The sequence below is a fragment of the Arvicola amphibius genome, chromosome 14 (genome assembly GCF_903992535.2).
Source record: "Arvicola amphibius chromosome 14, mArvAmp1.2, whole genome shotgun sequence".
In the NCBI taxonomy this organism is placed as follows: Eukaryota; Metazoa; Chordata; class Mammalia; order Rodentia; family Cricetidae; genus Arvicola; species Arvicola amphibius.
This window is the reverse complement of record NC_052060.1, coordinates 4,749,107-4,762,141: the sequence shown is the minus strand read 5'-3', so window position 1 is coordinate 4,762,141 and position 13,035 is coordinate 4,749,107. Positions and strand designations below refer to the sequence as shown.

General features: G+C 45.7%; 1 protein-coding gene across 1 annotated transcript; it reads right to left on the bottom strand.

Annotated features, from left to right (window-relative positions):
- Window positions 1–1,553: 1,553 nt before the first annotated feature.
- Crnn (cornulin) lies at window positions 1,554–4,219 on the bottom strand. Its single transcript, XM_038312108.1, has 2 exons — window positions 4,082–4,219; window positions 1,554–2,996 (listed from the first exon to the last, which is right to left on the bottom strand). The coding sequence occupies exons 1-2, from the start codon at window positions 4,217–4,219 to the stop codon at window positions 1,554–1,556; spliced, it is 1,581 nt and encodes a 526-aa protein (XP_038168036.1).
- Between the last annotated feature and the right edge of the window lie 8,816 nt (window positions 4,220–13,035).

The following is a 13,035-nucleotide window of genomic DNA, read 5'->3' as shown; positions in this document are numbered from 1 at the left end:
TCCTTCAAGTTCCTTGCTATTTATCTTTGGTCTTTATACTCAAAAGTCCTGTGAGGGTGGACAGTAAATCAATTTGTCATCACAAAGACCAGCCCCAGCCCCAGCTTCCCCATGTACTTAAACTTGGCCTCGGTGATGGTTTTTTATTTTTTGTTCATTTCCTATTTCTACTGTTAAAAATAAATGCAAACTTAATAACTTAAAACTACAGAACTTTTATTCCTATAGCCCTGGAGGCCGGAAGTCTACAGTCAAGGCACTGGAAGGGTATATTCCTTCTGAGAGGCACTGGGGAAATTCCTTTTCTGGGATTGGCAGGGGCTCATGTTTGGAGGTACTCAGCCTGCCAGATTTTGTTTTATTCTTAGAAATTTTCACAAACCAACAATGCAGTGGGAAAATAGACTTTCTGAAGACTTGAGACCCTTCAGACTTCCCACTCTTCGCTCTCCATCCGCCCCTAAGTTTGTAAAAGTCACAGGCTTCACTCAAAGAGTGAGACTCTTTAGGCTGAGGGTTTGAAACTCATTTCTTCTTAGCCTGGAGAGATGGATCAGTGGTTAGGCGTGCTTCCTGCAATTCCCAGCACCCCCAAGGCAGCTCACAAGCATTTGTTTCCCCAGTTTCAGGAAGATCTAATGCCTATTTCCAGCCTCTGAAGGCTTCTGTGTGGTGCACATACACATACCAATAAAAACAAAACAAAAACCCTACCTTCCTGGTGATTCTAAAAGTAAAGAAAGCTGAGAATCTTTGCCCTGTGTCTTGTTGGTGCTCACTGAGTGAGGCAACAGGAAGGATGTGTTGGCACAGAGGTGGGGGGGGCGATGAAACTCAGGGTCTCTCACTCCAGGCTAAGCCCCTGGAAATGTATGCCTTCTTCACTTACCTGCATAGTCCCTGAGGGTCTTCTTGTATTTATTAATAACCTCAAGTCACTTTCCTCTGTGACCTTGCATGAGAATAGAGTCTTAACATTCTAGAATTAGAGGAAATGAATAACAGTAATTTTACCTATGTATATATCTTAGTCGTCCTTTGAGGGCTGTCCCAGAAAGCATCTGCCAAGTATAAGACATGCTCTCTCCTCTGTTCAGCTCTTCTAACTCTCAGAATCATGTTTTCTCAGCTCAGTGCTCCTCAGTAATGGGATGATGTTCAAGTCAACATCAGAACTCTAAAGTCTGCAGTTGGTCTCGTCAGTAGAAATTATTGAATAGAATACAGAAGCCAGTGTTTAAGCTTTTATTGATGCATTTGAATGGCAATGGACAGACAGAAGAGATAAAGCATCTCTGAAAACCCCCGAGAGCTGAGGGGAACTCAGGGCAAATAGATGACCTCTTCTATGTCTTCCTGTTTCTGACAGTGCACAGCAAAGCAAGCAAAAGGAGCGAGTTTAAACAAGAAAGCACCCTGTAGAAATGATCACTGAGAAAGAACAAAATGAGAAGAATCATGGCTTTCCATCAATGTTCCAGGGTAGGGCCGAGCAGGGTAGGCTAGTCTCATGCCAGCTGTCTTTTGGTACTGGGCACTGGAGACAGGAAAAGTCATGGCTGGTCTGTCTTCAAATAGGAATATAGTCCCTTAGCTGTGAGTCCTTTCTTCTCCCCCTGTATCTGTGCTGTATCCTGGCCCTGAGCTGAAGAAGCAGGAGCATGCAGGTTACCTGGATCCTGGCTTCGGATCACTATTTCCCTTGTGTGGTCATTGACCCACTCATCTCTAATGACAGTGGGTGCGCTCTCCCCCTGCCCTCCCTTTGGGCCCGGCTGGCCGCTGCTCCACTCTTGTCTTCCTCTCACAGTGCTTGTCTCGGTCTGGACCTGGCCTCCGAGCACTGGGTCTTGTGTCTCACAGTTGCTTACTGGTGTCCAGGCTTGCCCCATACCTGACTGTATCTGGGTCTGTCTCTGTTCTGGAGCCCTTATCTGTCTTGCAGACTGGTTCTTATCATGCTCCAAAGTCTGAGAATAGGATCCTACCTGTGTCTGGAAGTGTCCTGTCCCTACCTGTCCTGTATGACTGCTGTCTTGTCCATAGATCTCAGTCATTCTGTTTTGGTCATGGATGGACCCATGTGTTTGGATGTTGCTGTTTCCTTCCTGCTGGCTCCTGCCTTGTTCCCTCATCTGGGTGTGTGTCTGAGTATATGACTGTGCCTGGTGGTGGTCTTTAGCAGCCTGGCCTGCTTGGTTTCTGTCTCGACTGTGAATCTCAGTCTCTCTGTTCTGGTCATAGATGGATCCCTGTGTTTGGACGCTGCTACCTCCTGTCTGCTGCCTATAGCCCTGTTCTACCATCTGGGTGTGTATCTGGGTATGAGACTCTGCCTGTGTCTGATAGTGTTGTGTAGCATCTTGGTCTTCCTGGACTCTGTCTTGGCTATGGCTGCTAGTTCCTCTGTCCTGGCCACAGTTGAATCCTTGTGTCTGGAAGGCACCTTCTTGGGTCTGAGTTGTAGTTCCAGATGTGGTCTCCTCTGTCTGCTGGCTAACCTGTGACTGCTGCTCTGACCTCCTCTCTCTGGTCCAACTCTTGACTTCTATCCTCGGGGTCTGCGCCACCTGTCCTGTTGCTTGTGTTTGCTGGTTTACCATCTCCCGTCTCTGAGACTCAGCCTCCCCGTTGTGACTGCTGATCTGTGCAGGGTAGCTGTCCTGATTCTGGGTGTGTGTCCCCACCCTGATCTGTTCCTTAGACGCCTGATCCCTCTGTCCACGGCTGCTGTCCTCATAGCTCTGCTCTGTTCCATCTCTTCCCACTCCAATGCCACCTCTCTGGCCTTGCTCCAGCTCTTTCCCGGATCCAGGATAGTAGCTTTCAGATCTGTCAGGCACGCAGGCACCCCTAGGACTCTCACTCAGTGTCTTAAAGCAGGCCCGAGCAACTTTAAACACCAAGACCAGGAATTCCTTGAACTCCACAGCCCCCGTGTTATCTTCATCCAACAGGCGCAGAACTTCATCCACAGTCGAGGGATCATGGGGGTTCTGGGGGAGAAATGAGGCCAAGTCAGCATTGCTCCTCTATGGAGAACTCAGTCAGATCCATTGCACTCTGTTTCTAGGCTCCCTCACCGCATTGCGGACTGGGGACTCTCAGACCCCAGCGCTGCCCACAGCATCACAGTGTGATGTTTTGTTAGTGTGTCTTCTGCTGCATCATCTCTCTTACTCAAGGACAGGACACACCTTTTGTTCTATACATCCTCGATTTCAGATCTGCAGGATGATCAACTGGGTAAAGATGCATTGGAGAGGGAATGCTTGTGCTTGTATGCAGCTGTCTGGGCTCCTGGCTCCTTGTGGCTGCCCTTGCCACTTTGCCCCTGGCACCCACCCTACCTGAAACACAGCAGGAGCCTGGCCCCACGGGAATCCAGAGAGCTCCCGTGATGGGGAATCCTATCAGAACAACAGGATGCTCTAAGCATGTAGGCACCATCCTCGTGTGCTGGTCTTTGTACCTAAGGACTTCATTATTCAGTCTACTTTAGATGTTAACCCAAAGCAGAAATGTGCCTTAGGGCTCTAGTTCTGGTTTTCTGGGTGGGGTTGTTCTCTTGGAGTCCCTGCACCCACAGTTGTTCAGAACTAGTGCTCCAAAATCTCATTTTTGACCCCACTAGTGAGCTAATGTTTTTCAGCAGCTTTGTGCTAAGCAAAGGCAGTGTCTTAATGGATGCTAATAAGCAGTCCCGTTTCAGACCCATGCAGGAAATGTGTCAGGTTTGAGAAGCGCCAGAAAGCAACGACTACTTCCCACCACCCCACCAGACCATTTGAAGAGTCTGTTCTTGCCTGGGGAAGTCTTCTTACCCTGTCTTGAAATTAAACTCAATTTAAAGAGAGAATTGGATCCAAGAATCTGCCCTTTCCCTAAGGATGAAGAGGTGTCACCTGCCGTGACCCTTTTCCCTCCATGTCTTTTGTGTTGGCCTGCACAGCTGCCAACAGAGCTAGCAGGCTCGAATTTTGGCTGTTTGCTCTTTACACCCCCAGGTAAAAGCCCTTGCAGGTAAGCACACTTTGACTGTCCTTAGCATGTTTCTCCCTCTCATCCCCACATATCATACCACTATGACGTCAGCAAACTCATGTTCCAGGAGCCTCTTCAGCTCCCCCCGCGTGAGCACTTTGCAGCCACCCTCTGACCTGGCATAGCACCCAAAGGCTTCGATGATCCCGTGAATGTTTTGCAGCAACTGAGGCATCTGTGCAGCTAGCTGGAAGACATAAAAAAAAAATCCCTTTATGGGCTTCATAGTCTGTGCAGCTAACTAACTGGAAGATAGGAAAAGTCCCTGTATGGGCTTCATAGTCTGTGCAGCTAACTAACTGGAAGATAGGAAAAGTCCCTGTATGGGCGCCATAGTCAGCTCAGCCCCTGCTGTTTCCTCACCGTACTCTGTGGCTCACTCCTTTCTTTGTGTCTTCAGATGCATTTAAGGTTTCTCTACCTTCCTTCATCTTTTCCCTCAAAATGGACTTTGTCGTGGAAAGGAGGAACCCCCAGGACTTGGAAGTTTCTGAATCAGCATTTAATGCCAGGCTTCACCTCCTACCTGGTGTGAACTGGACCAAGATCTTTGCTATTCCAAGCCTCTGTTTGTTCACTGAGTGAAGCCAATACTTAGCACTTACTTCAGAGAATTATCATAAAGGCTTTAGAAGATAATGCATAAAAGGCACCCTGCTGATGCCTGGTTTTTCTGCTAAGTAGTAGCTATTAAGTATCATCATCATCATTATTACATACATATATACATATATAATTTGTGTACAGCCACAGACACTGAGCTGCTCATAAAGCATTTTTCTGTGTAACAGCTGATGACCCTTGCTATCACTAACATTTTCGCAGGCTGGGGGGTGGGTGGGGGAAGGGCTCAGAGCAGGTAGATTTGTAAAGGTCACGCATTATTTTCTTTTAACCCATATGCAATTAGTTCTTCAGCTTATACTTTTGGATGGATTTCTCTTTTGCCTGTTTCTAGGGTGGTAGTATCCTACTGGGAACAAGAGAGGGTGGTAAGTATACACATGGGTTAGCCCCTCTTTTGACTTGAAGCTCCCCAGAATCTCCAAGGGTCTAACCCTACCCTCCTGACTTCCTTTGAGAAGGGACTTGTGGAAAAGATGGGATGCACCTGTTGGTGCCAAGATGCTCTGCATTTGCTCTCTGCCCTCAGTCCTGGAACCTGTCAGAGAGGTCAGCCTCTATAAAAGATACATGCTCCATCAAGTCTAAAAGACTTGTGATGAATGGGTCCCAGTCAAAGGCAAAAGCATTCATTTCCACTAGACAGGTGAAGGTGAAGATGGGTGTGGCTGACTGGGCAAGAGACACAGATGTATTAAGCAGAAGACTTGGGGAGACAAGAAGGAGGAGAGGTGCTAAAGATGATAGGGTTGAAGTACAAGGGGAGATGGAAGCTTGCAGCTTCTGGGAAACCAGAAGGGACCTTGGAGGTGGAGAGGAGGACTGTGTTGAGAAGGTGGCATAGGTAGAGAAGCAAGGAGTGAGGCAAGGCAAGGAAGGAGGCATAGTTCAATAAAAAAGCAAATGAGTGTGGTCTGAGGACTGAGAAGTCTATATCCCAGGTGAGTTGTGCAGGGACAACTTTTCTAGACCCAGAAGTCAGTAGCTTAGACCCTTCCCTCTCTGTGCCTCAGGGCATAGAAGTTCAAGTATCTCCCTTAACACAGATGGATGCCCCCATCCCATGTTTTAAAACACAATTACAGTCTCTTATCACCAGCCTATAAATAGTTAGAAGAACAAATGAACTTTTAGTGATGATTCGGATTGTTAAAATAAATCTACAAATTCATCTTGCCTATGTATAAACTTAGAGTCAGGAAAGAAGTTCAAATTAGCCCCTTGCTCAATAAGACAATGAATTTATTGTCCGGGTTGGCAGAAACAAACTGATTCTGATTCCAGGGGCTCTGAGCATTGCAAAGATACTTCCAGAATCCTATGGGGGAAATGTTATGCTGATCCAGGAAGGTGTGTGGGTGGTGGGCGGCTCCACTGCTGCTCCCCACACCGTCCAGTGAGGAGAGCTGCAGGCTAGCGCCAGGAGAGGAGAAAGCGGATTGCCTCAGAAGCACTTTTTCCCAGGTGCTCTGGCTTCAGCCTGCCAAGACTCTGTGGGGGCCCTTCCTGCCTCCAGCTAGGCAAGGAGACCTGCCAGCTAAGATCTGACTGCCCTGGATTCATGAGCTCAGCCTGCCAAGACACTGAGAATGAGCAAGAAGTTCTTCTGGAGGGAACTTACCTAGTGCCCAGGCAGGATGGGACAAGTTTCTGTTAAGCAGTGTGTGGAGGACTTGTCAGTGGGACAGGAACCTTTTATAGAGAATTTAATGGCACTCATATGTATTTTAGACAGGATGTCTCCACCCTACAAGAAAGCTTGATTCATCCTAGGCTCAGCCCAGCCCAGCCCCACCTCCCTTCTTCTCCAGCTCACCTTCTGACCCAAGGCTGCTTCTGTTTAATTACAGGCCCTTTCCACCATGGTTGGGGCTGTCTCTTGTTGTGTCTATCTTCTTAGGATTAGGAGGCTTCTTCTGATGAGATGGGCTAAGCAGTGCTTTACACAGGCCTGAGATCCTGTGGGATACTATGCATCTCCAGGAGCCTGCAGAGTCATAGAAATCCTGTTTCTTTATTCAAGAACATATCTGTTCAGTGAAGATTATTCTTTTCAAAGTTTTTTTTTCCTTTCGCTTTCTGATACTACTGCTGTCACTTAGACACGTTCTAAGTTCTCGTTTTGGGATTGCCTGGTTTATGAGTGTGTGTCTGCGTGTATTTGCACACATGTATGTACACACGTATGAAGGCTAGAGGTAAACCTCAGATGTTGTTCCTCAGGTACTTTCCATACTCCACATTCTTTCTCTGAGGCAGAGTCTCTCACTGGCCTGGCACTCGCCCAGTAGTGTAAGCTGGCTGGCCAGCAAGTTCCAGGAATCTGCCTCTATCCACTTCCCCGGCGCTGGGGTTGTGAGTATGCACCACCATACCCAAAGATTTTTATTCTGGATTCTGGAGGTTGAGCTCAGGTCCTGTGCCTTTTAAGTTAAATACTTTATCGATGGAGCTATCTTCACCCCATACATGCCAGGTGCGGTCTCAGTTTCTCATTATTTATTTATTTATTTTACATCCTAACAGCAGTTTCCCCTCCCTCCTCTCTTCCCAGCCCCTCCTCTACCTCCGTTCTACACCCCCCAACTCCTCTGTTTTTATTCAGAAAAGGACAAGCTACCCATAGATATTGACAAGACATGGCATATCAAGTTGCAGTAAGACTAAACACCTCCCCTTATATTAAGGCTGGACAAGGCAACCCAGTATGAAGAATAGTGTCCCAAAAGCCAGCAAGTCAGAGAAAGCCCTGCTTACATTGTTAGGAGTCCCACAAGAGGACCAAGCTACATAACTGTAACATATATGCAAAGGGCCTAGGTCAGTCCCATGCAGGCTCCATGTTGGTCGGTTCAGAATCTGTGAAATCCTTTGAGTCCAGGGGAATTGATTTTATGAGTTTTCTTGTGATATCCTTGGTGGTTTCGATTTTTATAGAAATAACAACAAAACCCACTTTCTGCCCTGAAAAGGCAGCATTTTACAGCTGGTGAGAGAAAAGACTGAACATGATCGTGCCCGGTCTTTCCACTAAAGAGTAGGAACCCAGCGGCCCTGTGGCTAGGAGAGGCAAGACCAAAGGAAAGAATCCTTCTTCTTACTGATTTGTTCAAACCCCTTTTCTCCACGCTTCAGAGCAACATCTAAGGTGAAAGTGTCAGTGAGTTTGTCCTGGGAGGGTGGCTGAGCTTTCACGGTAGTGACACCCTCCTCTGGGTTCTCTCTACCCTATTTCATCGTCACTGGAATATAATGGTCAACTGTGTCTGTGTATGTGCTCACACTGGCACACTCACATGCACACGCGTGCGCACACACAGACACACACATGCACACACACATGTGCACACACAGGAGCACACATGCACACACGTGCACGTGCACACACAGGCACACACACATGCACAAATGTGCGTACACACAGGCACACACACGCGCACACATGCACACACATGTACACACACACATACGCGCATACACACACGCACACAGGAGGCAACTGTAGACAGCTTGGTGGACTCAGCATCATTTGTGAAGTCCGTCCCTCCAATGAAGTGTCATCTCATCACCCGTCAGATCACCTGGTGTGTGAACACACACCAGGGCTTCTCTTGGGCTGAGTGGCGGCTGACTTATCACAATGAAGATTCTTGAGTGGCCTGAATTTCTGTCATCATAGCAGCAACCACAAATCCATCCCTTCCTGAAAGCCTGCTCGCCAGACGTTACATGCACTGAGGAACGCACAATGATGAAGTGGGGGTGGCTAGAGGTTGACCATTTATGCTGTACCCTAAAGAAACAGACAATGTTATTTGAATTTGCTGAATATCACTCACATTTTGAAGATATTCTAAAGACTGACCAATTATTAACTCCATGATTGCAGAGTTAGAATACAGTGAGAGCCAAAATGACCTCAGGCTACCTTTAGTACTTTAATAGCCATTTATCCTCCACCTGTGTGTCTGAATTAACACCATCTTGACTTGTAGATTAAACTTGGAATATATTGCTAAGCTTGACATGTCTAGCTTATGCCGACTCAGAAGACAAGGATGTAGTCAGATCAGATCCGATACTCATAGCGGAGATGTCCCTGACTTGAGATCACCGACCTGCGTGGTGTCCTATCAGTATGTCCAGCAAGTGTGATTTGTAACTACCTTTTGTTCTCTGTCTGTAAAATGTTCATATAACTTCCGTAATGGAGCATGCTGCCCAAGGCACCCTGAATTGGTGCTATCATGTCATGGTCATCTTTAAGAATAAACTATTTCCAGCCGGGCAGTGGTGACGCACGCCTTTAATCCCAGCACTCGGGAGGCAGAGGCAGGTGGATCTCTGAGTTCGAGGCCAGCCTGGTCTACAAGAGCTAGTTCCAGGACAGGCTCTAGAAACTACAGGGAAGCCCTGTCTCGAAAAACCAAAAAAAAAAAAAAAAAAAGTATAAACTATTTCCTTTAGAGCAAAAGTTGGTTTATGTCTAAAACCAGAACAATTTTTTTCTTCGCCTTAGAAAAAGAGTAAAACATTTCTGCAGAGTAGAGGGCTGTTTCCAGAACCAGCTTGTATGAGAGAAATTTGGTGGTGTTTGTTGCCAACACACCCTAACTGAAAGGTGTCAGAGATGTGGTTCTTGGAACGGAAACAAAATAAAACAGTCAACAGTTCTGGGCCTCCATGATCCTCTCTCCAATTGAACCCTTATCTCTCCAGTAAAGTCCTGTAAAGAACACGCTGGAAACCCAGTGAGCAGCTCTGAGTCAGCCCTGGAAATGCCTGGAAGATTAGGTAGATGCCTGATAACCCTGTTGACAAGAGTCTAGTGACTTAGGCTATGTCACTCCTGAGTCTAATCCCTGACAGACAGAAGTGCTGGCTATGTTGTTTCTCAGCTGTGATCCAGGCAGAGCATGTGGGCAGTGTCTTCGGCAACCTTAGTTTGGTCAGGAGAGCTGTAATCTGCCATGTCCAGGAGTCTGAATTTCTCAGTCTTTATAGAGAAAGCAAACTAGAAATTCCTAATCTCTTTCCCATTGGAAAAAGACGAAAATATATGGCCGGAGCTAATGGGGATAAGGGGAGCTTCCTTTTCCTGTTTCGTGCGAATCCTTCTCCAAACTCTAGTGTCCTGGTTGTACTTAGGGTTTGCTGACTCATGGGTAATGGGACCAGATATGTTTCCCACTGTGTTCTTGCTCTTACCCTAGTAGGTAGTCAAAAGTATGGACCTGTCATTTCCCATCACACTTGACCTCCTGCAAGCGTCTCTGTTTCAATGCTTCCTTTCTATCATCTACATGCAGAAACCTTCCCGTGTGACTGTCACTGCCTCCTCTGCCCTGAGTTTCCAGATTGTCCCAATCAGATGAGATTTCTCTGCTCACAGCACTCTTGCTGGTGCATATTTACAGCTTTGGTTTACTGTTCCAGCACTGTCTTTAACTATCTGTCAGCTTTCTTTCCACAGTCTGCCTTCTTTGGAGAGCAAACTAGGTCTGTGGTAAGCACGACAACTTGAAAAGGAGGTCCTGTCCATGTTTTCAGGGAAGCATCACAGGTACGTGAAGACTGGGTAAAACATCATCCACACCACGCTGGTCTCCAGGTTTCCACTCCACTAGAGCTATTGGCCTCTATCTCTTTATTCATGGGGATAGAATAGTGCACTTCTGTGTCTGAGGTCAAAAGTGCATCTTGGGACCAAACTGGGGTAATCTCTAAGGCAGATCTGCTCCAGGGTGGACTGGATTGTGCTGGTTTGAATTCTATAAACCTGATGGAGTTGTTCTCTAGTAGGGCTGGTCAGCATTTATCTATTTCCTCCTCCATTAACCAACACATTAACACATTAACCGATCCCTCCCACAGAAGTATCCGGGATTAGAGGTAATGGCTAATGACAGTGTCCTGAGCAACAAAGGAGCACCAGGGGTGTGCAGAGACTAAGTAGAGGTTGTTCTAGGGACTTGAAAACACAATTCTTATTTGATGAGAATAAAGTAAGGTGCTGAATATTGAGAACTTTAAAAATAATAGTTTATTTTTGACAAATATGTATATGTATATATATATATATATATATATATGCTCACAAACACTGTATTATGATCATATTCACCTCTACTGTTTTACTTGTTCTTTACCCCCAATTTCTGCTAGCCCCCTTCTTCCTAGCTAGTATTCTGATGTGAAAATTCCTTCTGTCTATGTGTTGCTTTTATTGGTTAATGAATAAAGAAGCTGTTTTGGCCTGTGAAGGCAGAGTAGAGCTAGGCAGAAAACCTAAGCTGAATGCTGGGAGAAAGAAGGTGCAGTCAGTGAGATGCCATGTAACCACAGGAGGAGACAGACATGCCCTAAACTTTACTGGTAAACCATGAGCCTTGTGGCAAAATATAAAACAATAAAAATGGGTTAATTTAAGATATAAGAGCTAGCTAGGAATATGCTTAAGTGATTGGCCAAACAGTATTTTAATTAATACAGTTTTGTGCAATTATTTCAGATCTGAGCAGCTGGGAATGAACGAGCAGCCCTTGCCAATAGTATTCCTCCTATGTTCATGTCTTATTGTCAAAATTTTAAGGTCATTCTGAAGGTCACTGGACACTTTCTAAATTTATACATTGATTCTGTGTAGACCACCTTCACCAGGCTGGTACCAACAAGATGAGACACACATAGGTGTTGTTCTCATCCTCAGGGATGGAGACACTGGTCCAACATGTGGCTAGCTACATGGTCTAATAAGCCTTAATTTCCTTATCTGCAAATGCCATGACCTTTGCTTATATCAGCTCATTATGGCCAGGTTATAATATACATCAAGGGATTGTGCAGATAATATACCCAGGAAATTTTGCCATACAAGCATGTGGAGTCTGAAATCCAGAATTGATCTTTTAAAAAGCACACTCTAAGTTTGGTTCTCTTGGAACCTACTTGGGGTGAAAAAGGTTTATTTCAGACTACAAATTCCAGTCCATTATGGAAGGCAGTTGGGACAGGAGCTCAAAGCAGGAACCTGGAGTCAAGAGCTGAATGAAAGACCATGCAGAATAACATTGTCTATGATCTTGTTCTCGTGGCTTACTCAGACTGCTTTCTTATACAAACAAGGACCACCTGCCCAAGGGTGGCATTGCCCACTGTGGGCAGTATCCTCCCACATCAATTATTAATCAAAAAATAAAATAATGCCCCCTCAGGCTTGCCTTCAAGCCAGTTTAATGGAGCTCAGTTGCTCAGTTCCAGTTCCTTTCCCCAAGTGACTCTGTTTACATCCAGCTGACAAAAGCTTAAGCATATACATATGCACAATAAATGTGAAATTACCTTGTAAACTGATGAGCCCTAGATCATGTCTGGGTTATTTAAAGTAATGATAATGAATGAGTCTTTTGATTACAGGAAAGAGGAATATACATGAGATTAATAGTCACATGGCTTATACATTCTATTCTTTAAAAAGCAACTAATAAGTAATTTGTACAATAGCACAATTTGAGAATAATTAGAACTAAAGCTAATGATAGGTTCTGTTATTTGAAAATAAATTGCTAGTGAAATTGTAATTATCTATTAAACAGAAAGAAATAATATTCAATGTATGCAACTTTTGTGTCTGCATAACTAGACACAATTTACAACGATACAAACTTACTAGCAGCAGATAGGGGCTTTTGGAGATTGTGATTGGTCATTTGGGTATCTGGTCCCTACTTCAGACCTATAATTCTAAACCTAGAAGTTCCAAAGTTCCAGACACTTGGAGACCTTTCCATGTATAGGAGGGGCCCACAGATCCACATGCCTGCCAACTGGTGCTGAGTATGGAAGAACTCTACCTGTCTGTACCCTGAGATTTTCAAATGTATGCTGGGATAATGGCAGCAGTAGCTAAGACAATAGTCATTTGCCTTGACAAAACCCAGCTGAGCCTGACTGCTGGGTCTGACATCAGGGGAGCTGGTTACAGGCAGGGCCTAAAAGGCTGGATGATGCCAATCCTGAGTCACAGAAGCCAAGTGGTCCAACCAAGCCTGCACTCTAGAAGCAAAATTCTGGTTGAGATGGATGTCCAGCTCATAGGTATTATAGGACCCTGAGAAGGGAGTGTGCGCATGTGCTGGGGTCTGGAAGAGATCCTGTTTGTCCATCATGCCCAACTTCAGTCACTGACAACGGAACTGAGGCTCTTCATTGTGCAGACTGGGGCAATCACTGAGTCACTGGAACCTCACCACACCGATACCCTGCTTCTCAGGTCCCAAAGTGTTTTACATACTGCGAGGTTCTTACTATCCCTGTGTTTCAAAGCGTGGGCCTGAGTTTCGGTGAAGTAAAATGACATTTCCAAAG